A 27409-nucleotide genomic window follows, 5' to 3' on the forward strand; every position below is an offset into this window, starting at 1 on the left:
TTGGTCTTCACCAGCTCAGTATTCACGCACAATCTACCTGCACTACCACTGGTCTTAGAGCCCGCCGTAGCAGGTTCTTCCAGCCATTAAAGGCCTGCTCCAGTATTAAAGGCCCGACTGTTGCTTTGAACAAAGATCATTGGAATGTTGACTCTCCTGGCTTTTAAGAGAGAGCTTCAGCAAGACTTCCTTTGCCTCTTGTGGCAGACCGCGATAAAAAACGTAACTGGTATTGCAATCCAGAAAGCCAGACTCTTACCTCAAAAGCAAGTATAATTTTTCTCAGATTGTTCTTTCTCTCCAACTGTCGAGTAGCTCTCTCAAGGCATGCATTTTTGATTATCAAAACACATGATATTTCCTAACATCTTTTCACCTGTTAGATATTTCACCAAGAAGACATAAGATTTGTACTTTCCCAATAGAGTTGTTAGACATAATAATATCAAAAGCAAACATTAAAAACCCAACATTTCAATAAGAAAACTCTGAAATTATGATGACGAAATTAACTAACACTGATCGGGGTTCACGAGGAGTCTAAAATTCAAAATAAAAATAACTGAACTGAAAAAAGTCGACATTCCCAAATTCTGATATCACCGTTCTAACCAACCCAAAATGCGTGTGTTTTTGGGAAAAAAATCAATTTACCAGTCACTTATTACTTGGAAACAATGTCGTGCTGAATAAGCAGTGAGGACAGGAGAAAGGACAAGCATTGAAAAAGCCAATATATTATGGCAAATTGGTGCACTGGTTATGATTTTATTGCAAGGATGTTATACAAAAAAGGAAAAACTAAAAAACATATTGTAGCCTGAACTTGGGGGTCATGTACTTACAATAAAATGTTACATTTAAAATAGCTAACCATTGCATTTTAAATATTAATAGTACTGTATTGGTGGTTCCGAGCAGGCATCTTTACAAATGTAGAAGCCCTTTTTTCGTTTTAATGTTCATTACAGAAACATGTGATCATTACTAGTGCAAAAACAAAGATACAATTTCCAATTACTGTAACTTGAAGAAACAGTTTAAACATACAAGGTTGACTTTAAAAATGAACAAGCACTGGCAAAGCCAGCAAGCCTGCCCTTGTCGGGCTGACACGAATTTGTGTGTGGATATTTTCTTTTATTTTGTATTGCAAGCATATGCCATAAAATAAAAGAACAAAAAAAGAAACATGACACCACCTAAATAGTATCGTTTGACATTTTTTTAAAATAAATACTGGATCTAATTTTAAAAGAGCAGTGTGAGTGCTTCCTAGCTTGTGTGCTCACAATAGGTATAGCACCCCCTTTTGATTTTATTGCACATTACAGGAAAATAGAATTCTTATTGATGCAAAGATATGGTACTATTGGCTCCAACTAACCTGAAGACATAATTCAAGCAAACAAAGGGGACTGACAAATTAAAAGGGTAAAGAATCGAAAGAAAGAAGTACTGTCAAAATACATTCTTACCCCCAGAGTCTTGGCAATATAGTAAACCCTTTTTTAGGCGGATGTGACCTGATTTCATCAGGAAAAAATTCCCTCACTTATATTGCACAAGAGTCACTGGATGAAGTGGCTAACCCATTATCTAGCGTGGTGAGCATAAGTAAATTGTGAATGAAAGCTGGGCAGACCAAAGGAGGAAGAGGACTGATATCAAGCACCAATATGTATGTATATATGCATATATTTTTTATTTATGCATTTGTTTTATTGCATGAGGCTGGTGAAACAGTAAAGCTGTGGGAAGGCCTGACCCTTCAGTGTTTAAACTATCTGTTCTGGTTACATTAATTGAAATCCGACATTGCCTCCTCTGACTACCAAGAAGATGCATATTTTCATGTGATTAACATTAGGAAGGTGGATGTGGGGCTTAGCGTCTATGAGCATGAGTGCATTCCCTTAGAACCCCCTTGGAAAAGCAGGACCACAATGAGATAAGTGGACATACGGGCACAACAAAACTCCCCAACAATGACAATTGTTGCTAAACACCCCATGTAGTGTCAATATACAGGGGAAGAGACAATAATTGGACAGATCCCCTTCCCTTCAGGTATTGATGCTGGAGCTGCGAAGTGTTGTGACTGACGACCAAACCAGAGGTGTAGTGGACACTGACATGGGAAACTGGGACCCAAAGTGAGAACCCCTAATAGAACTCCAAAGACCTCTACACCTTGCCTATGGCAGTGGTGGATTTGGTGCTATTGAAAAGATTGGTGAGTGAATGGCCGCTGGAACTATTAGGCCCTGCTTCAGCTGAAGAGGGCACCCCTGAGAGTTATGTACTGGAATACCTACCATTCATTTCTGGCACCTGGAGAGGAAACAAGAATAGCAGAGGTATCTGTCCCATAATTTGGGTCCTACTTGTGATGTCTTTTATGGATGCGCACACTGACCAAATATCCCCATTCATATAGAAAGAGAACTGGACATGAATTATAGTAGCAGCCAGTTTTGCTATCAGGAATGTGGACAAGTGGGCTGGTGGCTGCTTCAACTAATTGTCCCAATGCCAACAGAGGAGCACGTTGCTTGTGAAGACTGCATTGGTGTAACATCAGTTCCCATATGGCACATGTCAAGTGTATGCGGAGGACAAATGTCCTATAATTTGGGCCCCGTTTGAGTTATCCTTTATTGATGCACCTATCGACCAAACTTTCACACCACCATAAAAACAGAGCTAGATATGAAAAATGGTGACGGCCATTACTGCTAATGTGGAGCAAACTGGCTAGCATGGTGTTCCCAGCAGAGTAGTTGGAGCTGATGCTACTGTGAAGATTTTTTTGTAGTTCATTCTGCTGCGGGACACTCAGTTTTGCTCAGGACTTTATTTTTGCAATGCATAACTAATTGACTAGATTTGATTTAGACCATAGTAATGCTTGTAGTGAGTTGTGAAGACAAGAGATGTTAAGACCTCCTCGTTGCTCCAGATGTCAAAAATGATGCACCGTAGTATTGCACTTTTGTGCTCCGTTCTGTGAGCGACCACAGTGGTCCTCTGTGTCTAAGGCAAAACCAGGACACCAACAGATTTTCTCAACGGCAGTAGTTAACATTAATACGACCAAGCGATGATGGACACCACATCATTTCTCAAATCCATCATGGGATTTTTTTTTAAATAATTGGTAGATATAAAACTTCTTATTTGAACAGTGGAGGCAGAAGTGCCCTAGGGTCGGACTGGCTAACTGGGCAATCCGGCAGTGCCCAGTGGGCTGGTCTGACAGGTATGTTTGTGAGCCGGTTTTCTAAAAGTTTGTGGGCCTGTTTTATGATCTGATAGGGTGGTTTTACTGTTGATTTCCCTGATAATAAAACTAACATTGCCTGCATCAAGTTCAGATCCATGCAGTCTTCCATAACTTGCAAAACAGCGTGTCCTTACAAGTTCAAAACTGCCCCAGTTTGCAAACGTGGGCCATTTTTTGTAGCTATCCAATTTACTAATGTGGCCCACTTTTATTTTTGTGCCCGTGCCTGTTTTCTGTCTCAGTCCAACCCTGCAGTGACCAGAGCAACTCTGAGGTACAATCCTGAAAGGCAGATATTGTCTTCTTCCGCCCAAAATTAGATTCTACTGAAAACTATTAGATACACTTTCAGAATCAGGCCAGGCGATATAGAACATGATTCAAAAGGTCATAGACCTAGAAAATAGAACAAAATAAATATTTCCTGCCTGAGTTCCTGAATGTAACACTTGAAACCCCGAATTCCATCACGCACATAGACTACAGGTGCTCTCACCTAATTACGAACTGTTGTTGTTCGTAAATGTTGTTACGAACCTAATGATGAACTGTATTCCACTAGCAAATTATTGGTGAACTATTAACCGTTCCTCTTTGCATTTTTGGTTTGCCTCCTAGACATGATGGAGAGCATGTCACAGATTTATTTCTCCATCATGTTTGTCAAAACAGAGATGTTAATCATGTGTTCCCACCTTGGAGATTATATATATATATATATATATATCCCCCCGTTCAATTTTTATGACTCAGAAATAATTAAGAGGTAAAAGTGGGCCAGTAGTCCTTGTTGGATGCTTCTAATCTCTTGCAGATTGACAGATCACGGTTTCCCTTCAGGCTATATTATAATAACAGTAATCTAACCTATTATATTCCTATTTTGCATCTAGTAGGACAATTGCACACACTGTGAGAGGTCTCACCCTCCAACTCATTAAGACCATCACTGCCTCTAATCCATTCCATCTTCCTTAACATTAGATAACACACATATTTTACACTCACCTATCCAGGATTGTAATGAGCTAACACCAAACATTAAGAATAATATTGCATTGTGCTTCTCCCCAGATAGTTCTTAGTTTAATAAGCAATATAATTCTGTTCCTCATAAATCTCTCATAGACAGCATGTCACCATCTTTAAAAGTAACCTCACTCAACATAAATGGGTTGACAAAATTCCCAGATTTTGCAGTAACTCATGAAACCAACGTTATGAAACAGGAAAACAGGTAGCTAAAACAGAACTGGGTAGGAAATGTGTTTTATGCCTGCAAATATGTATGCAAGACTGACATCTCAACATTCTCCTTGGAACATTGGAAAGGAGGGGGTCAGTATACTGTTGCATGAGTCAATCTATGTGTATGTGTGATATATGGATGGTTAGACCCCTCGGTAGATACGTGTTTGCAAAACGTACATTACAGTTTTAGGTGGTACTTGTAGGCTCAGTATAAACCCTTGTAGGAAACAAGACGGACTTCCACAGCCCGATCTCTAGATTGCTGTTCTAATTTTTCACCACAAAACTTTGATAGGTGGGGAATTGAACCTGGTAAAAGATCCTCTTCCACAAACAGTGTAGCATTGGCTGATTGCTCGGACTTCCCAATCACAAAAATCTATCTCTCAAGAGTAAAAAAGGAGCAAGCCTTTCAGAAATCCCTTCAGAAGGACACAGATGAGCAGTCTGTTGCAATGTTGTTGATCAAATCACCATCACCGAGGAATGGTGTGAATAGATTTTTCACCACTCTGAGAACCACTGCTCCATGACCAGAATGGACGAAAGGGGAATGTGCTTTTGATGAACTGGTCATTAACACGCCTTTACACATTTCCACTAACTGAACTCAGACAAAACAGAAGTCCTCATTCTCGGCTCCACACCCTCTGCCTGGGACGAGTCCTGGGTGCCCACCGCCCTCAGAAACGACCCTACACCCACCTACCATTCCTGCAAGACTCATCGCTCTCAATGGAGTGCAGTCTCATCGGGTTGCTTCCACACCCTGTGCATGCTTCGAAAAATCTACAAGTGGATCCCCACCGAAGCCAATAGGATAGTCACCCAGGCCTCAACTACGGCAATGCACTCTAAGCCGGAACCACCACCAAGACCCGGAAAAGACTACAACACATCCAGAACGCCTCCGGCCCGTCTCATCAAGAATGCACCATGACACAGCCACATCTCCGCCCTGCTAAGAGACCTACACTGGCTGCCTATCGACAAGAGAATCGCCTTCAACCTCCTGACCCATGCCTACAAGGCCCTACACAATGCCAGACCAGCCTACCTCAACCACAGACTCTCCTTCTACACTCCTGCCAGACAACTCCGCTCCGCCAACCAGGCCCTCGCCAACATCCCTGCATCCGGAAAACCACAGCCGGAGGAAGATCCTTTTCTACCTCAGGCACTCTCTCACCCTGTCACAGTTCGGGTAGGACCTCAAGAACTGGCTCTTCATCTGATCCTCAGCACCCCCCTGTCCCCCCAGCACCTTGAGACCCTCACGGGTGAGTAGCCACGCTTTACAAATCCCTGATTGATTGATTGATTGATTGAATATCCATGATCCCAAGAGTGGTCATTAAGATAAAACAGGATGAAATAAGAATGATGTTGGTGGTTCATAGATCCTCTAGACTTCCACAGAAGAATTGTGTGTTTAGAGCACTAGGCAGGTCACTGCACTAGCATTTACAGTTAGTGCCTGGCTCTTGAATTCCATAAATATGTACTTTTCCAACTGGACACAAAACATACTTCCAACATAGCATTATACACTCTCAAGTGGATGAGGTTCTGCATCTGGGGTTTGGGGAGGTCCAAGGAAGAAAGGGCATTACCTTACGTCTTGTATTAAACAAAATGTAGCTTACAATGTTCTTTCATAAATGTCCACTTCACAGTATCACTATCCTTCACAACCCTACTGATCAAGTTGTCATTTTGTTTGAGGCTGGAGAGTCCTTAAGAAAGTATTTGTGGCAGTTAAAAATCCTACTCCTCTTTGGGAGTTAAACCGTGTCTTGTCAAACCTATTAGTGCACCTTTGAGCCATGCATAAGTTATGCGGAGACACTTCTGCACAAGCACATAGTGATTGTTAAGGGCAAGCCTTGTGCTACAGTGATCTTTCTACAATACATAGAAATAAGTTTTTTTCTGAAGACACACCTCCATGAAATCATATCAGATTTCTATGAGCTTTAAACTATACACAGCATGCAGCACACATAGAAAGAGGAAAAAACGAGGAGAAATAAAAGTATTTCTCCTTGTTTCACCACTCTGAGGCCACCCCTGGGGAAGGGGTACTTTTTGGCGCTACCTCAGGTTTAGGATTTCTCATAAATCTGGGGCAGCGTCAAAAAAGCAATGAGTGTTGCATGGGTACATCCACAGCAACATCCATTGCACGACCCTTTGCCGCAGAAAACTGCATGGGCATTCCATATTTACAAGCTACAAAAAGTGGCTTAACACTGCCTTGTAAATATGGAGCAGGGCACATTGCCACTGAAGCGTCACCAAAAGCTCCGGTGGCACAAGGACCTCCTAAATGAGGCCCCAAGTTCCAAACACATCTCCACCGTCATCAAGGCAAGCTGAACTCTATGTACCATATATTGGGTAATTATTCTCAAGACAGTGATATCCCTTGCATCCTATTGGTATATCTTTTTTTCACATAATCTATGGTGTTTCTGTAATCTACAATCAAAAAACCTAGAATACCGTCAGACTCACAATTACAACTCATTTTCTTATGGATGCCCTATAGTATCTCCTACATCCAGAGAATACTCAAAATGGCCAAAGGCCGATAAGCCACAATGCTGACCCTTCAATTAACACAGAAGGCCCATTTTGTCTATGTCATTGAAAGATGATGTTTTCACATCATCGCATTCATACTCCACCCATATGCTAATTTATTTTGTGTGCTTTACTTGACTCTGTAAGCACTGGATCACCGCATATTATGACTTTGGGACAGGAATATGCACAACTAAGATAAGTTATTAAAGGCTGAACACATTTTGTAAGTGTTCACCGCAAGGTATTTTGCTCTAAAACATACTTTATGATTACATAATCCGTGAGAGGCCACCATTAGCCATTTTGTAAGCATTTTTCTCTTCCCCCCTATCAAAATGACATCAGACACAGCCACTGTATTATAACATATAGGCAAAAAATGAAAGCAGTCTTGTTTGAATATAATATAAAGGAACAAGACTTTTTCTCATGTTGATTATTTTTTGGGGATATCATTCACTTTCAGAAACCCCACAGCATATTTGTTCAGATTCTAAAAAATAAGAGGTGGTAAGTGAAATGAAGAATATGAAATCAATAATAAATGTGTAATTCTTAGACTATTTGTTTTTTAAACTTACTTTATTGAGGTTTTAGTTTGTTGTGTCAAGTATGGAAGCAGTTCAAACAACAATGGACATAGTCAGAGACAAACATTTCAGATTGTACAATACCATGGTTTGAGCACTACACCGTACGAGGGAAGTAGGTGCTGATCCCTGGTGCCCCATGGTAGTGGAAGTAGTATGAAAAACCTCTGTTGTCAACAAGAGGGATGAGGAAACTAGGGAAATCTCAAGGAGGGGGCAACAACAAAGGGAAATGGTGTGAGTGAGGTTGTCAAAGCAATATACAGGAGAAAAGAGATGGGGAGGGGTTGTAAGAAGCAGGGATAGCTGTGGCGGTAGCTGCTTGGGTAGCATGGTTACCCTTCCTGGCATTGTCAGAGGGGAGAAAGATGCTGGGCTAGTACGGAAGGGAATGCAAAACTAGTGAAGTTGGGGGACGGCTATGTATCACAGGGAATGTAGGAGGAGGTCTTGACCCAGCTCCTAAAATTGGGTAAGCATGGTACCCCAGGCCACTGCGATTGGGCATTTCCGGAGGCGCCAAGCTTCCTCCCAATATAGAGCAGTGCTTTCTGCCTCCCCTCAGCAGAGAAGTGCCTTGTGCCATTGGGAAAGTACTAGGGGTTGTTGGGCTCTCCAGTACCTGGTGAAGAGATGCTTAGCAAACAATAAAGCGAGATTGGTGAAGTGGGCCCTGTAGGAAGTTGGCTCTGTATGTGCTATTTCAAAGTAAGGAATAGCATGCACAGAGTCCAAGGGTTCCCCTTAGAGGTAAAATAGTGGTAAAAATAGATAATACTAATGCTCTATTTTGTGGTAGTGTGGTCGAGCAGTAGGCTTATCCAAGGAGTAGTGTTAAGCATTTGTTGTACATACACATAGACAATAAATGAGGTACACACACTCAGAGACAAATCCAGCCAATAGGTTTTGTTATAGAAAAATATCTTTTCTTAGTTTATTTTAAGAACCACAGGTTCAAATTTAACATGTAATATCTTGTTTGAAAGGTATTGCAGGTAAGTACATTAGGAACTTTGAATCATTTCAATTGCATGTATACTTTTCAAGTTATTCACAAATAGCTATTTCAAAAGTGGACACAGTGCAATTTTCACAGTTCCTGGGGGAGGTAAGTTTTTGTTAGTTTTACCAGGTAAGTAAGACACTTACAGGGTTCAGTTCTTGGTCCAAGGTAGCCCACCGTTGGGGGTTCAGAGCAACCCCAAAGTCACCACACCAGCAGCTCAGGGCCGGTCAGGTGCAGAGTTCAAAGTGGTGCCCAAAACGCATAGGCTAGAATGGAGAGAAGGGGGTGCCCCGGTTCCGGTCTGCTTGCAGGTAAGTACCCGCGTCTTCGGAGGGCAGACCAGGGGGGTTTTGTAGGGCACCGGGGGGGACACAAGCCCACACAGAAATTTCACCCTCAGCGGCGCGGGGGCGGCCGGGTGCAGTGTTAGAACAAGCGTCGGGTTCGCAATGTTAGTCAATGAGAGATCAAGGGATCTCTTCAGCGCTGCAGGCAGGCAAGGGGGGGCTTCCTCGGGGAAACCTCCACTTGGGCAAGGGAGAGGGACTCCTGGGGGTCACTTCTGCAGTGAAAGTCCGGTCCTTCAGGTCCTGGGGGCTGCAGGTGCAGGGTCTTTTCCAGGCGTCGGGACTTAGGTTTCAGAGAGTCGCGGTCAGGGGAAGCCTCGGGATTCCCTCTGCAGGCGGCGCTGTGGGGGCTCAGGGGGGACAGGTTTTGGTACTCACAGTCGTAGAGTAGTCCGGGGGTCCTCCCTGAGGTGTTGGTTCTCCACCAGCCGAGTCGGGGTCGCCGGGTGCAGTGTTGCAAGTCTCACGCTTCTTGCGGGGAGTTGCAGGGTTCTTTAAAGCTGCTTCTTGAAACAAAGTTGCAGTCTTTTTGGAGCAGGTCCGCTGTCCTCGGGAGTTTCTTGTCGTTGTCGAAGCAGGGCAGTCCTCAGAGGATTCAGAGGTCGCTGGTCCCTTTGGAAGGCGTCGCTGGAGCAGAGTTCTTTGGAAGGCAGGAGACAGGCCGGTGAGTTTCTGGAGCCAAGGCAGTTGTTGTCTTCTGGTCTTCCTCTGCAGGGGTTTTCAGCTGGGCAGTCCTTCTTCTTGTTGTTGCAGGAATCTAATTTTCTAGGGTTCAGGGTAGCCCTTAAATACTAAATTTAAGGGCGTGTTTAGGTCTGGGGGGTTAGTAGCCTATGGCTACTAGCCCTGAGGGTGGGTACACCCTCTTTGTGCCTCCTCCCAAGGGGAGGGGGTCACAATCCTAACCCTATTGGGGGAATCCTCCATCTGCAAGATGGAGGATTTCTAAAAGTTAGAGTCACCTCAGCTCAGGACACCTTAGGGGCTGTCCTGACTGGCCAGTGACTCCTCCTTGTTGCTTTCTTTGTTCCCTCCAGCCTTGCCGCCAAAAGTGGGGGCCGTGGCCGGAGGGGGCGGGCAACTCCACTAAGCTGGAGTGCCCTGCTGGGCTGTGACAAAGGGGTGAGCCTGTGAGGCTCACCGCCAGGTGTTACAGCTCCTGCCTGGGGGAGGTGTTAGCATCTCCACCCAGTGCAGGCTTTGTTACTGGCCTCAGAGTGACAAAGGCACTCTCCCCATGGGGCCAGCAACATGTCTCTAGTGTGGCAGGCTGCTGGAACTAGTCAGCCTACACAGACAGTCGGTTAAGTTTCAGGGGGCACCTCTAAGGTGCCCTCTGTGGTGTATTTTACAATAAAATGTACACTGGCATCAGTGTGCATTTATTGTGCTGAGAAGTTTGATACCAAACTTCCCAGTTTTCAGTGTAGCCATTATGGTGCTGTGGAGTTCGTGTAAAACAGACTCCCAGACCATATACTCTTATGGCTACCCTGCACTTACAATGTCTAAGGTTTTGCTTAGACACTGTAGGGGTACAGTGCTCATGCACTGGTACCCTCACCTATGGTATAGTGCACCCTGCCTTGGGGCTGTAAGGCCTGCTAGAGGGGTGTCTTACCTATACTGCATAGGCAGTGAGAGGCTGGCATGGCACCCTGAGGGGAGTGCCATGTCGACTTACTCATTTTGTTCTCACTAGCACACACAGGCTTGTAAGCAGTGTGTCTGTGCTGAGTGAGGGGTCTCTAGGGTGGCATAACACATGCTGCAGCCCTTAGAGACCTTCCTTGGCATCAGGGCCCTTGGTACCAGAGGTACCAGTTACAAGGGACTTATCTGGATGCCAGGGTGTGCCAATTGTGGGATCAATGGTACATTTTAGGTGAAAGAACACTGGTGTTGGGGCCTGGTTAGCAGGGTCCCAGCACACTTCTCAGTCAAGTCAGCATCAGCATCAGGCAAAAAGTGGGGGGTAACTGCAACAGGGAGCCATTTCTTTACACAAGCCCCCCCCAGCCCACAGGCCAGGAGACTCAGCCAAAGCTGGAAGAGTCTTCCTAGTCTGTCAGGCGAGGAAGAGTAGAGGAAATGGCTGGTTTGTTGCAGGGCCTACTCTGCCTTACATCCTCCTGTTCAGGTCATTCCCTCTGGGGAACTGACCCACTTCCACAGTGATAGGACCTAGTCTGAACTGCCTCTTGTCTGTGCTTTTTATGTCTTTACCCATTCTCTCTATTTTGAGGTCAGAGGTATCCACCTCTGCTAATCTTATCTTAGCCAGGGTCACCCCTAGCTTACCCAAAGAGGTTACCCAGAGCTGGAGTAACCCCACCATGACCAACAGGGTCAGGGGGCCTAACTTGTTATTTGGCATGGGGTCAGACCACCATGCCAAGGATAGTGCAGCCATAAAGGCTAACACCCAGCAGAGGCCACTGACAGCTGTCAGTGCCCAGAACCACACCTTTAGCTCTTCACCTACAAGGGAAGGGGCTAAGTTACAGGCTTCTTTGGGTTCAGGGTGCCTGTCTGCTGTATTAGAGTGGGGGGTTACCACATCTTGTAGTAAACACCCTTCTTCCACTCTTTCTTCTGTTAGCTGAGGAGCCACCCACTCAGGCCTAACAGTTGCCTGACTAGTCAGGACTTCTTGTGGGTCAGGTTGGACTTTATCAGAGCCACTTTTGGAGTTCTCCCCTACTGGAGCAGAATCTCCTTGGCTTGCTGGAACCTTGGCTAAAGGTTGTCCACCTTTCCTACTCTGTTTCCTTTTCTTTTTCTTCTGGGGCCTACTTGCATTTACTGCAGAGGCAGGCACTCCAGAATCCTTGGGAGAGGACTCGCCCTGGACCAGTTCTTCTCTTAGGGTCTGACTAACCTCTGGGTAGTCATTTCCAAGGAGACAATCAAGGGGGAGGTCTGTACTGACTACCACCCTTCTCCAGCTAAAAGTTCCACCCACTTCTATGGGCACAAGAGCCACAGGCCTATTAGTGACCCTGTCTGGGCTAACTCTTACTCTGGCCATCTCACCTGGGATGTACTGGTTTGAGAGCACCAGCCTGTCATGCACAATAGTGTGACTGGCACAAGTGTCTCTGAGGGCAGTGGCTGGGATTCCATTCACCTGTAGGTGGTGGAAGTGTCTACTTCCCTCTGGAATCTCCAACTCACCTGTTGGGCCCTTTTTCCAGTTGAAGGCTATGAAGACCTCCTCATCTGAGGAGTCATCCCCAATGGCTACACTGGTTACCCCTGGGATTTTGATAGGGGGTTTGTTTTTGGGACAAGAAGTGTCCTTGGTGTGGTGCCCTGTCTGTTTACAGTTATGGCACCATGCCTTAGTGGCATCCCAGCTCTTACCCTGGTACCCACCTTTGTTTTGGGTTGTGTGTCTGGGCCCACCCACCTGGTCTGGTTTTTGGGGGCCTACAGGGGACTCTTTTTCTTTGTTTCTAGTGTCACCCACTTTCTCCTGGGGAGGCTTTGTAACCCCTTTCTTTTGGTCACCCCCAGTGGAAGTTTTGGTTACCCTAGTCTTGACCCAGTGGTCTGCCTTCTTTCCCAATTCTTGGGGAGAAATTGGACCTAGGTCTACCAGATACTGATGCAACTTTTCATTGAAGCAGTTACTTAAAATGTGTTCTTTCATAAACAAATTATAAAGCTCAACATAGTCATACACTTCATTTCCAGTTACCCAACCATCCAGTGTTTTCACTGAGTAGTCAACATAATCAACCCAGGTCTGGCTCGAGGATTTTTGAGCCCCCCTGAATCTAATTCTATACTCCTCAGTGGAGAATCCAAAGCCCTCAATCAGGGTACCCTTCATGAGGTCATAAGATTCTGCATCTTTTTTAGAGAGTGTGAGGAGTCTACCCCTACACTTTCCTGTGAACATTTCCCAAAGGAGAGCACCCCAGTGAGATTTGTTCACTTTTCTGGTTACACAAGCCCTCTCAAAAGCTGTGAACCATTTGGTGATGTCATCACCATCTTCATATTTTGTTACAATCCCTTTAGGGATTTTCAACATGTCAGGAGAATCTCTGACCCTATTTATGTTGCTGCCACCATTGATGGGTCCTAGGCCCATCTCTTGTCTTTCCCTTTCTATGGCTAGGATCTGTCTTTCCAAAGCCAATCTTTTGGTCATCCTGGCTAACTGGATGTCCTCTTCACTGGAGTTATCTTCAGTGATTTCAGAGAGGCTGGACCCTCCTGTGAGGGAGCCAGCATTTCTGACTACTATTTTTGGAGTCAGGGTTTGAGAGACCCTGTTCTCCCTAAATAGGACTGGTAGGGGGGAATTTTCCTCCAAGTCACTATCTTCATCCTCTGTGTTGCCATCCTCAGAGGGGTTGGCCTTTGCAAACTCTGCCAACAGCTCCTGGAGCTGTAGTTTGGAAGGTCTGGGGCCCATTGTTATTTTCTTTATTTTACAGAGTGACCTTAGCTCCCTCATCTTAAGATGGAGGTAAGGTGTGGTGTCGAGTTCCACCACAGTCACATCTGTGCTAGACATTTTGCTTCTAAAAGTTGGAATACTTTTTAAGAATCTAAAACTGGTTCTAGAATCTAATTCAAACTTTTACAAACTTTTAAACTCTAAAAGAAATGCTAACAGGGACTAACACAAGGCCCTAGCAGGACTTTAAAGAATTTAGAAAACTTTTCAAATTGCAAAAATCAATTTCTAATGACAATTTTGGAATTTGTCGTGTGATCAGGTATTGGCTGAGTAGTCCAGCAAATGCAAAGTCTTGTACCCCACCGCTGATCCACCAATGTAGGAAGTTGGCTCTGTATGTGCTATTTCAAAGTAAGGAATAGCATGCACAGAGTCCAAGGGTTCCCCTTAGAGGTAAAATAGTGGTAAAAATAGATAATACTAATGCTCTATTTTGTGGTAGTGTGGTCGAGCAGTAGGCTTATCCAAGGAGTAGTGTTAAGCATTTGTTGTACATACACATAGACAATAAATGAGGTACACACACTCAGAGACAAATCCAGCCAATAGGTTTTGTTATAGAAAAATATCTTTTCTTAGTTTATTTTAAGAACCACAGGTTCAAATTTAACATGTAATATCTTGTTTGAAAGGTATTGCAGGTAAGTACATTAGGAACTTTGAATCATTTCAATTGCATGTATACTTTTCAAGTTATTCACAAATAGCTATTTCAAAAGTGGACACAGTGCAATTTTCACAGTTCCTGGGGGAGGTAAGTTTTTGTTAGTTTTACCAGGTAAGTAAGACACTTACAGGGTTCAGTTCTTGGTCCAAGGTAGCCCACCGTTGGGGGTTCAGAGCAACCCCAAAGTCACCACACCAGCAGCTCAGGGCCGGTCAGGTGCAGAGTTCAAAGTGGTGCCCAAAACGCATAGGCTAGAATGGAGAGAAGGGGGTGCCCCGGTTCCGGTCTGCTTGCAGGTAAGTACCCGCGTCTTCGGAGGGCAGACCAGGGGGGTTTTGTAGGGCACCGGGGGGGACACAAGCCCACACAGAAATTTCACCCTCAGCGGCGCGGGGGCGGCCGGGTGCAGTGTTAGAACAAGCGTCGGGTTCGCAATGTTAGTCAATGAGAGATCAAGGGATCTCTTCAGCGCTGCAGGCAGGCAAGGGGGGGCTTCCTCGGGGAAACCTCCACTTGGGCAAGGGAGAGGGACTCCTGGGGGTCACTTCTGCAGTGAAAGTCCGGTCCTTCAGGTCCTGGGGGCTGTGGGTGCAGGGTCTTTTCCAGGCGTCGGGACTTAGGTTTCAGAGAGTCGCGGTCAGGGGAAGCCTCGGGATTCCCTCTGCAGGCGGCGCTGTGGGGGCTCAGGGGGGACAGGTTTTGGTACTCACAGTCGTAGAGTAGTCCGGGGGTCCTCCCTGAGGTGTTGGTTCTCCACCAGCTGAGTCGGGGTCGCCGGGTGCAGTGTTGCAAGTCTCACGCTTCTTGCGGGGAGTTGCAGGGTTCTTTAAAGCTGCTTCTTGAAACAAAGTTGCAGTCTTTTTGGAGCAGGTCCGCTGTCCTCGGGAGTTTCTTGTCGTCGTCGAAGCAGGGCAGTCCTCAGAGGATTCAGAGGTCGCTGGTCCCTTTGGAAGGCGTCGCTGGAGCAGAGTTCTTTGGAAGGCAGGAGACAGGCCGGTGAGTTTCTGGAGCCAAGGCAGTTGTTGTCTTCTGGTCTTCCTCTGCAGGGGTTTTCAGCTGGGCAGTCCTTCTTCTTGTTGTTGCAGGAATCTAATTTTCTAGGGTTCAGGGTAGCCCTTAAATACTAAATTTAAGGGCGTGTTTAGGTCTGGGGGGTTAGTAGCCTATGGCTACTAGCCCTGAGGGTGGGTACACCCTCTTTGTGCCTCCTCCCAAGGGGAGGGGGTCACAATCCTAACCCTATTGGGGGAATCCTCCATCTGCAAGATGGAGGATTTCTAAAAGTTAGAGTCACCTCAGCTCAGGACACCTTAGGGGCTGTCCTGACTGGCCAGTGACTCCTCCTTGTTGCTTTCTTTGTTCCCTCCAGCCTTGCCGCCAAAAGTGGGGGCCGTGGCCGGAGGGGGCGGGCAACTCCACTAAGCTGGAGTGCCCTGCTGGGCTGTGACAAAGGGGTGAGCCTGTGAGGCTCACCGCCAGGTGTTACAGCTCCTGCCTGGGGGAGGTGTTAGCATCTCCACCCAGTGCAGGCTTTGTTACTGGCCTCAGAGTGACAAAGGCACTCTCCCCATGGGGCCAGCAACATGTCTCTAGTGTGGCAGGCTGCTGGAACTAGTCAGCCTACACAGACAGTCGGTTAAGTTTCAGGGGGCACCTCTAAGGTGCCCTCTGTGGTGTATTTTACAATAAAATGTACACTGGCATCAGTGTGCATTTATTGTGCTGAGAAGTTTGATACCAAACTTCCCAGTTTTCAGTGTAGCCATTATGGTGCTGTGGAGTTCGTGTAAAACAGACTCCCAGACCATATACTCTTATGGCTACCCTGCACTTACAATGTCTAAGGTTTTGCTTAGACACTGTAGGGGTACAGTGCTCATGCACTGGTACCCTCACCTATGGTATAGTGCACCCTGCCTTGGGGCTGTAAGGCCTGCTAGAGGGGTGTCTTACCTATACTGCATAGGCAGTGAGAGGCTGGCATGGCACCCTGAGGGGAGTGCCATGTCGACTTACTCATTTTGTTCTCACTAGCACACACAGGCTTGTAAGCAGTGTGTCTGTGCTGAGTGAGGGGTCTCTAGGGTGGCATAACACATGCTGCAGCCCTTAGAGACCTTCCTTGGCATCAGGGCCCTTGGTACCAGAGGTACCAGTTACAAGGGACTTATCTGGATGCCAGGGTGTGCCAATTGTGGGATCAATGGTACATTTTAGGTGAAAGAACACTGGTGTTGGGGCCTGGTTAGCAGGGTCCCAGCACACTTCTCAGTCAAGTCAGCATCAGCATCAGGCAAAAAGTGGGGGGTAACTGCAACAGGGAGCCATTTCTTTACAGGCCCGTACTTTATGATTCTTCCCCCTTGACCCTAGGGTAGGTCGCTACTCCTGCCACTGCAGCTTCACCTGCCCAGGCTCCTGCCACCTCCAGCAGACCGTAAGTACTCCTTTGCGCTCCCCCCTGTCCAGCCCCTCGTTTTCTCTTCTGTCTTCTGTGCTCTCTCCCTTGTCCAAACTCCTTTCGTTTTTCTGCTGTCCTCTGTCTTTGTCCAATTTCCTTCGTTTTTCTGCTGTTCTCTGTCTTTGTCCATTTTCCTTTGTTTTTCTGCTGTTCTCTCCCTTGTCCATTTTCCTTCGTTTTTCTGCTGTTCTCTGTCTTTGTCCATTTTCCTTCGTTTTTCTGCTGTTTTCTTTCTTTGTCCATTTTCCTTTGTTTTTCTGCTGTTCTCTCCCCTGTCCAATCACCTTCGTTTTTCGGCTGTTCTCTGTCTTTGTCCAATTTCCTTCGTTTTTCTGCTGTTCTCTGTCTTTGTCCAATTTCCTTCGTTTTTCTGCTGTTCTCTCCCCTGTCCATTTTCCTTCGTTTTCCTCTGTTCTGTCCCTGTTCTTGCTCATCGTTTCACCTCCATCTCCTGTGAACTTTTCCCTTTTTTTCACACTTTCCCTTCTTTCTGGGCCCCCACCCCCCACCCTTTGCTTTCCCACATCCGCCACCCGTGCGGCCCTGCCCCCCGCTCCCATTCGTCTCCCTCCCTCCCGCCTCCCGCCCCCAGCTGACCCCTCCCCCCCACCTCCCTCTTATGGCGGCCGCTGTGCGGGTGCGCGCAGCGGGCGCACCAAAGGCAAGCCCGTCTGCGCCCGTCCGTGCCTGGACCGTGCCCAGCGCCAGTACCCCTGGCCCCCAGCACTCACAAACCCCGCAGCACTACTACGACGCCGCCTCCCTCCACGCACTCAACCCGGGACGCACCACAACCTGCTACCAAGCCAGCCCGAAACGCACTCATGGACCCTTCGCATGTCAAACCTGCAAGCATACCTTCCACCGCGACTGCACCCCGCCCACCAGCCCACGCGCCAATAACCACCTCAAGTGCATCCTCATCAATGCACGCTCCGTCCACAAGCACGCCATTGAACTATGGGACCTCCTGGACTCTACCGCACCGGACGTCGCCTTCATCACTGAGACCTGGATGAACGCCTCATCAGCCCCCGACATCGCCATAGCCATCCCCGACGGCTACAAGATCGCCAGGAAAGACCGCACCAACCAAGTCGGAGGAGGAATCGCCATCATATTCAAGAACTCCATCGACGTCACTACCTCCACCGAAGACATCCCCCTCGCCGCCGAACACATGCACTTCCAGATCCACACCGACCCCAGGACCACCCTCAGAGGAACTCTCATCTACAGTCCCCCTGGACCACGCGCCCTTTTCAGCGAATCCATCACAGACTTCATCTCCCCACACGCCCTAGCCTCGCCAGACTACATCCTCCTCGGAGATCTGAACTTCCACCTGGAGCAGAACAACGACACCAACACCACCACCCTGCTCAACAACCTCAACAACCTCGGTCTCAAGCAACTGGTGAACACCCCCACCCACATCGCCGGACACACGCTCGACCCCATCTTCTCTGCCAGCAACCACGTATCTTTCAGCCACTCCTCCGAAATACACTGGACCGACCACAGATGTGTTCACTTCACCTTCAGACGCAAATCTCTCCACCTTCGCACACAACCTATCTCACGCAGACCTTGGAACAAAATATCCACTGTACAGCTACTCTCCACTCTCAACCACAACCAACCTACCATCACCTCCGACGCCAACAACACAGCCCTCAGCCTCACACAGTGGATCACCAACTGCGCTGACAACCTCGCCCCCCTCAGACGTCTCCCAAGACAGACCAACACCAGGAAACCTCAATGGTTCACAGATGCCCTCAAAGAATCTAAGAAAACCTGCCGTACCCTCGAGAAAACCTGGCGCAAAGATCACACCGCAGAAAACATTTCAACCCTCAAAATCGCCACCCGCGAACACCACCAGCTGATCCGCGCCACCAAAAGAGCATCCTTCAAAGAAAGACTGGACAAGAACACTCACAACAGCAAAGAACTCTTCAACATCGTCAAAGAGCTCTCCAATCCCAACACCAGCTCCAACTCCATCGCGCCCTCACAAGAACTCTGCAACTCCCTCGCTACCTTCTTCCATTGAAAGATCACCGACCTATACGACAGCTTCGGTCCACAGACCCCGCCGACCACCACGAAACCCACAGCCCCAGCCATCACCCTCAACTCCTGGACACCCATCAGCGCCGAAGAGACCAAAACTACCATGAACACCATCCACTCCGGTGCCCCCTCGGACTCTTGCCCACATTACATCCTCAACAAAGCCGACAACATCATCGCCCCCTATCTCCAGACCATCATCAACAGCTCGTTTGCATCTGCCACCCTCCCCGAGAGCTGGAATCACGCGGAAGTCAACGCTCTCCTGAAGAAACCCACGGCGGACCCCAGCGACCTGAAGAACTTCCGCCCCATCTCGCTCCTCCCCTTCCCAGCCAAAGTCATCGAGAAGGCCATCAACAAACAACTGACAAACTTCCTCGAAGACAATAACCTGCTCGAACCCTACCAATCCGGATTCCGGGCCAGCCACAGCACGGAAACCGCCCTCATCGCAGTCACCGACGACATCCGAACTCTGCTGGACAACGGAGAAACAGCCGCCCTCATCCTCCTCGACCTCTCGGCTGCCTTCGACACCGTCTGCCACTGCACCCTAATAACCCGCCTCTGCTCCACCGGTATCCAAGGGCAGGCCCTGGACTGGATCGCCTCTTTTCTCTCTGACCGTTCCCAAAGAGTCTACCTCCCGCCGTTCCGCTCGGATCCCACCGAGATCATCTGCGGCGTCCCACAGGGCTCCTCGCTCAGCCCTACTCTCTTCAATGTCTACATGAGTCCCCTCGCCGACATCGCACGCAAACACAACATCAACATCATCTCCTACGCCGACGACACCCAGCTGATACTTTCCCTCACCAAAGACCCAGCCACCGCCAAAACCAACCTGCAGGATGGAATGAAAGACTTTGCAGAATGGATGAAACTCAGCCGCCTGCAGCTGAACTCAGACAAAACGGAAGTCCTCATCCTCGGAAACACCCCGTCCGCCTGGGACGATTCCTGGTGGCCCACGGCCCTGGGCACCGCACCGACCCCCTCAGACCACGCACGCAACCTTGGATTCATCCTGGAGCCCCTTCTCACCATGACCAAACAAGTCAACGCCGTCTCGTCTTCTTGCTTCCTCACACTCCGCATGCTCCGAAAGATCTTCTGCTGGATCCCCGCCGACACCAGAAAAACTGTGACCCATGCCCTCGTCACGAGCCGCCTAGACTACGGAAACACCCTATACGCAGGAATCACCGCAAAACTTCAGAAACGTCTTCAGCGAATACAAAACGCCTCTGAGCGCCTCATCCTCGATGTACCCCGCCACAGCCACATCTCTGCCCACCTGAGACACCTGCACTGGCTACCCGTCAACAAAAGGATCACCTTCAGGCTCCTCACCCACGCACACAAAGCCCTCCACAACAAGGGCCCTGAATACCTCAACTGTCGCCTCACCTTCTACACGCCCACCCGTCAACTTCGTTCCACCAGCCTCGCACTCGCCACCGTCCCTCGCATCCGCCGAACCACTGCAGGTGGGAAATCCTTCTCCTACCTGGCAGCCAAGACGTGGAATTCCCTCCCCGCCCACCTCAGGACCACCCAGGACCACCTCGCCTTCCGGAGGCAGCTCAAGACCTGGCTCTTTGAGCAGCAGTGACACCTAGCGCCTTGAGACCCTCACGGGTGAGTAGCGCGCTGTATAAATATGATTGATTGATTGATTGATTGATTGAAAGATGCCTAAGGCTGATGCCTCCCACAAATTCAGCATTGTGAGTTCTGTAGTGGTGGCAAGGGTGCGGTGTGTCATGCGCCAATAGCCAGCAATATTAGGGCATGACCAAAACATGTGTTGGAGGTCTGCTGATTAGGACTGATATCTGAGGCACGTGAGTCGGGCTGTGAGGAAAATACAGCTTAACCGGGAGGGTGTAAGGTGTGCCCCATGCAGCACCATGTAATGGATGTGCCCTATGCAGCACCATGTACTGGATGTTTTTGAGCTGTGCTTTACGGGTTATATTCTGGGAGGACTCCAGGGCCTTGGTTCATTTAGTGTTGTGAAGGGGGCGTGCAAGATCCTCCTGCTAGATGTGTCGGAGATGTGTCAGAGGAGTCCCTGTATGTTCCCTCATGGCCTTGTATAACAACGTTACCTGGTGGTGCCCTACCTCCATAGCATACAGTGCATGTATGATGGCATGAGTGGAGGGGGCTTCTTGTGATGTGCCACAGAGCCCTAATCGTCGCCAGCAGCTGCCCATGTAGCTAGAACTGGCCTGGGGGTATGTTATAGTGATTAGGGGGTTGTTTTGGAAGAGCTGGCTCCAGGAAGCATTCATGCCACATAGTCAACTGGTCAGCTGTGAAGGGTCCATAAGGCCCCAGTAGCCCTTGAAGGGGAGTAGTGGGGGAATAGGGTTGCACCTGTATTGTCAGTTAAGTGGCCCTGGCAAGGCACTTCCGGGCCACCCAACCATGTAGGGACCAGGAGCGATGTCTTTTAATTATAGGGTGTAAAAGTTGGCGAATGATATCCAGGGGTAGGGGGACATTCCCAGTGCTAATTCTTCCCCACTACCCACCGGGAAACCCACTGAGGTTGCACTGCAAGGATTAGACTATCATCTATTAAGTGTATTACTTAGTTCTTCTTCCCGTCAGGTAAAAACCTGTTTCCTCCAGTGTAAGCAATGTCAGGTCTGTTCAGACCTGGAAAAAGATCCTGATTTGGTCAAATGGTCCAAAATGCATGGACTCTAATATTTTCTCGCCAAGATGAGATTTGTTCCTTGGAATTAAATTAATGGTCTTTTCTATAATATGCAAAATGTTCTCAAAAACATCTTCAATTGAGTGCTCTGAATTCATGTACATAATTCTTGTCCAGTGCACTAGTGCTTATACATTACTTTTTTCAAATGGAGGCTGCAGTTAATTTCTTTTATCGGAGCTCGGAGCTTGGCATGTATTCAGGGACAGACCTCAAGGGCCACTTTCAAATGTAGCAGACAAAATGACCATTTTGTATATTAACATATCATATTCAAAGTGAAAGAAATCTAATGCTATCCATAGACTGTGTTACCATCTTATCTGCAGGATTAAGAGACATTAAAATAAGTACATAAAGAAAAATAATACATATTGAAAGAAAAAAGAGAAAAGATACTTTGGAATCTGTTACTTTAGTGTTGAAATCTTTATTTGCATGTAGCCAGCCAATACAATGGAGACCCAGGGGCACATTACAAGATTACTTACAAGTCAAAGACAACTACAGAAACTGAAGGATGAAATGAAAGAAGAGTCTGGCATTGCTAAAGTCTAGATTGCAAAGGCACTCAAAGGGTTAATGATGCTTGACTTCCAATAAAGTCATATGTTTAGAAATGGGAACAAGTCATATGGCCTGTGCTGGTTCAAGAGGGTTTACAGATTGCCTCGCCTAGAGACCCTTTTTGAACAATCATTCAAAAATCCTCTAAAGAATCACTTATTTTTGCAAGTCCCAATAATCATTACAGTGTATTTCAAAATCTCTTCCTCCTATAAATCTGGCATACATGGTTACATCACATTGGTCTGCTATTTTAGGTAGTTTTCAAATTCAAGGATTTTACTTTTAAAAGTTCAATCAACAAAATGATTAATATTTCATGCCCCTGGTTTGTTATGAGCTGTTTAAATGACAAAACATAATGCAAATACATAACTGCTAGGTTAAGCAGACTAATTGCTGAATCCACAACCCCTGAAGTCTAACGTTTCAAGGGATAATGGCTGTAAATGTCCTCTGATCTGGGTGACAGTTCGGCATACTCTTAAGATGAGACTTGTGTATCAGTTACCACTCAATCACCATGTAGCACAATGTGCCTGTGTGCAAATTACATTGACAGCAAAGCTTGAAATCTCTGCTACAAGTTCTGTTCCGTATTTTACTTACTGGGGCTCACAGTTTTGGACATTAGGTTCAAAGTTTTCTTCTGAATCCCTCTTCAGATTTTGTCAGCCTCATCCTCCTGATGTAATTCACACACAATCTAGACATTTGCAGAGTTTTCTCTAAACACCCTTGTTCCTACCTAGGCAGGAGCTTCACAGAAATAACAATTTCATCCATTTATTGCATCAGCCCTCTTCTGCGTGCCTCACCCCGTGCATATAAAAGCATAAGGGACACAGTAAGGTCGTTAGAAATAATTGATCATTGAAGATGCATTTTCCACAAAGTCCAATTTAAATTGAAGTCTTCTAGTGGAGTGTTAACATGTATCTGTAAATTTAAATATTACTCATGGGTTCACAGAATATAGAATATTACATGGGAATGGCAGACTATTTGCTCCTAATTTGAAACCCATTTCAATCACCCATCCCGTGAACTAAGCATTTTTGTGTGGGTAAAAGGAAACTTGTCATGCTGTTTTCTTCCTCTATTCCTCCCTTGACTCATGCCAAACCTCATTGTACTGCTATAATCTCTCAAATAACACTTTCTAGATTCTTCCCTCCTCTATACTATTCAATCTAACTGACTCACATGTCCAATGCTCATGTTAACAACAAATATTTCCCTATACTAATCCACCACTAATCTACTTTGGGTCCTGGAGTAGCATGCTACTCACCAAATAACACATTAATGCCTTAAGAGGGGTAGTAAGTGCTATATTAATATAATTACATTTATATTTTTTATATTTTGGAAAGTCAATCCATCCACAGAATGTATCTTTTAATTTAACGAGAAAAATCCTTCATTTTTTTTCTTCTCCCACAGAATGTTCTAATAGTGTAATAATTTAACAGAGAACTTTCTGGAAATGAAAAGAGAAGCTAAGCAAGAGGATAAATAACAAACTGATTAAACATGATTTATTACATTGCCACCAAGATATGTTAATGAATATTCACACATCAATAACATATTTATTAATGTTTTAACTTACCTAACAACTATGCTGTATTTTCAATGCATTATATTTCATATCATCAACAATTTGTTATAATTAGGCTCTTTTTCCTTTCATCTAAAGGTGGCACCAAAAATCAAAGCGATGATGATGGAATCGGGCACAACAATGGTAGGATATCAACCTCAAGGAGACAAAGTCAATTTCTTCCGAATGGTTATATCTAACCCAGCTGCTACAAAGTCCGACATTGACTTCCTTGTTGAGGAAATTGAAAGATTGGGACAGGATCTGTAGTATAAGCTACTCAATCACAATGTCTTTGATGCACTGTTTTAAAGGACTGGCAATTTTACGCAGTTCTGTAGAACAAACCCTATGTATTTCCCTTTACAATGTTCCAACATCCTATGGCAATCTAGCACATTGAAATGCTCTAACTTATACGTAGGTAATTTTACTCAAGGGAACTATATAATCTAAGTATTAAAACCTAAATCAAAGTATTTTGCTATAGTTAGCAGAAAACTAATATAAACAGTAGAGTAATTTAGGACTGTGTGTAAATATATTTGCAGCTCAGGATTTCTCCAGCCATTTGATGGGTTTTGATCTGGTCACATGACAGGCCACATTCACTGGGCAGTTAGTAATGGTACAAAGTCAGCTCCTTGTGCTTACTGATTTTCTATCTAATCCTCATGTGTTCCTTTCGTTAACCGCACTCCCAAACCACCATTTAACATTTGTTTCTAATACCTAAATTACTGTTATCGTTCTCATTTTAGTATATGAAACACTTATTAACTTTGTCAAGGTATCAGATTACTAGAGATATAGCTAGACATCAGGCTCATTTGTGTTCAACCAGTTCATGACTTAAACTATTATTTGTAATAGATGGCTGCGGAAGAGAACAACCTTCCTCTGGCAACCAGACCATTTTAAGTGTCCATTTACATTAGACAAGTAAAATTAGAGAGGATATAAAAACTGACAATAAAGTGGTCTTATTTTAAAGTTCTAGTCTCCTCTTTAAACAAAAACGTGGGTGAGGGTTATGTCAGGAGGAAAGACATTTGAAGGGTAGGATTTGGAGCTGTGTGTCGATTCTGTCATGAGGATATATATTTTAAGTTTAGTAAATGCAGCATAAGGAGACATGAAAGTCCAGAGGTAAAGCCATAAGAGTTTACTTATAAAAGAAGTAAAACAAAATGTTTATCTATAGTTACGCGATAACTCCATCTCCCTGTCGTTCCTTTTTACAAATAATTTCCAGGTGTGTCTAAAAAAAGAGTGCTAGTTCCAGAATTCACTAATGTGGTAAATGCAATTGTATGACAGGCAAAAAAAGAGCCCACCTGACGTAGGGCCATATGGTAACTATAACTTGTCCAACATTCCATAAATATTTAAAAAATGGCAGGACCAACATACCTGTGACAATTGTTTTAAATACAGAGTTACTGTGCATAAACAGAGTAATATGGCCCATACATACTTTTTAACCCGTTCTTTAAGTACACTAATTCTCTCTCAAGTGTCAACTCTGGTCCTGTGAATATTTCACATAGGTTTGTCTTTCTGTTAGCCAGAGTACATATAAAATGTTGCCAAATGTTTTTATGTTGGCTGAAATGAAGATAAAACAGTGATGTTGTGCTTCTGAGTATCAAAACAAAAAATATATTAATAACAGAGATGTTTTTCTCATGTGCACTGTTGCAATATCAGTGAAACTTAACATGAGCGAATTTGTGGTAGCCATGTACATTATAAAATAAATGTACCCACAACAAACTAATATTAAGACCTGGATTAAGGACTATGCAATTTTGCCTATATATATATATATATATATATATATATATATATATATATATATATATATATATATATATATATATATTTATATATATATATATTGAAGAGTCGCTTGAGTCCTTTTGCCACATCGCGGCAGACTGAGACGGCGTAGCGATCCCCTTCACAATAGAAAAAACAGTCCCTCAGTTTTTAGCCATCTGTACTTTCTCGCAAAAAGAAAGAAAAGAGTCTCAGTCACCAAGGTGTTGCTAAAGTGAGTATATTTGATGGCACAACAAAAAAGGGTTTTTTGATGTCAGCCATAGATTCATAGTATCTATTAAGCTTGAGCTTAACGTACACCCCTATTGATTTCCCTCAACTCCCCTCCCCCCACAGTCACTAGTCCTAATGGCTTTCGTTTTTACTCTAGAAGGGGCAAGGTCCCCTCCTTCACTACATAACTTAAAAAATACCAACTTTGACATAAGTACTGAAATAATCCTGTCATTTAAAATGCAATCTTTGAGACCCATGAAAAGTACATTCCCTACTTAACCGGCCTCCCAACAGGTGCTACGTGGGACTGCCCCAATTTTGTTACCTAACATTAAATATTTTCAATGTATTTGTCTTTATTAAACCTCCAAAAATAGATTCAGGGGCTTGCAGTCAATATGCAAATTGATTTTTGAACTGATTATATCCATTTGTCAAATTCCTGATGCTTATAGGTCTGCTATTGGGATGACATTGTGAGTCATGTTATTGGGCGGTTTAATACAACCTAGCTCTGCTTCCGAATGTCACTAACCTCACTTGTGATCAGCCACAGAAAAAAGGAATCTCACTATCACATATATTTTCATTGTGCAATAGCTGTAGTGGTCACTAGCAAGATACAGGTTTTGTTGTCAGTGTTTGGGAATGGCCTTCGACAGCAGGACAAAAGTCTCTGCATTTATTAGTGTTCTGGCATCTGATCACTAATGTATAGCAAATAAATACAACCAACCTTTACAATTTAGTATAAATGTGTTCAGAAACAAATATATACATATAATTGTGTGTGTGTTTGTGCATATATGTATATATATATATATATATATATATATATATATATATATATGTACTATTTGTTCCACCTTGAGTGGGTCATGATGTTCAATGTCTCTCTCAACAATGGTTATTATAAATAGCATATTACTATCTGCACATCTGCATGTATAGTGTATGCCACTCTTCTTTTTCATGGTCCGTTATTATAAACAAAGGTATGTAACCATAACCAGATCACAAGGTGGTACATTTGTACAGTAAGGTAAAATCACATCTAAAATGTCTTGTGACTAGTTGTTTCTTTGTGAAAAATCATTGAAACATGCATTCTCTGAGGCAATAAATGGTGTTTTCTAATGCCAGTTCAGCAACACTGTGGTAAGAAAATTGAAGATGACCTTTGCACAGTACCAATAAATTAGTGAATCTATGTTTATAAGTATGGTTTCTTTAAATAAGCTGTTTTTCAACCACATTAATTTTCCACTGGCTTCACTGACATTATTTTATATATATATATGTAGATATATATATAAACACACACATGTATATATATATATATATATATATATATATATATATATATATATATATATATACAAACACACACACACGCAAATGCTCTTTAAGAGTAAAAGCCATAGTTTATTTTATGCTTTAGTTGACGAGGATAAGGTGCTGCTAGGCAGCATGTCAGGAAAATATGAAATGGAGTAATGCAACAGTAGTGTGTTTTGGGACCTATAGAAAATCCTGCCTATCAATATTAAACCTTATTATTGGTGCTTTTCCCATAAACATAATAAATAGCACTGAAAAGCATTACCCAGTAAGTAAAGTGTATATCCCCTTTAGTGTCATATCAGGGGATACTAGAGTCACTGTAATGTAACAGGTATATTATT

At 45.0% G+C, this 27409-nt stretch overlaps 1 protein-coding gene across 2 annotated transcripts in view; it reads left to right on the forward strand.

Annotated features, from left to right (window-relative positions):
• The window catches only part of GAD1 (glutamate decarboxylase 1), a 257259-nt gene extending 231946 nt beyond the window's left edge, over window positions 1-25313 (forward strand). For both annotated transcript variants that reach the window (XM_069225317.1, XM_069225318.1), the window contains one exon: window positions 23760-25313. In XM_069225317.1, coding sequence (XP_069081418.1) covers window positions 23760-23933 — 174 coding nt within the window. In that variant the 3' untranslated portion in view covers window positions 23934-25313. The remainder of the gene's footprint in view (window positions 1-23759) is intronic.
• The last annotated feature ends 2096 nt before the right edge of the window (window positions 25314-27409 follow it).

Source organism: Pleurodeles waltl, chromosome 3_1 (genome assembly GCF_031143425.1).
Source record: "Pleurodeles waltl isolate 20211129_DDA chromosome 3_1, aPleWal1.hap1.20221129, whole genome shotgun sequence".
NCBI lineage: Eukaryota > Metazoa > Chordata > Amphibia > Caudata > Salamandridae > Pleurodeles > Pleurodeles waltl.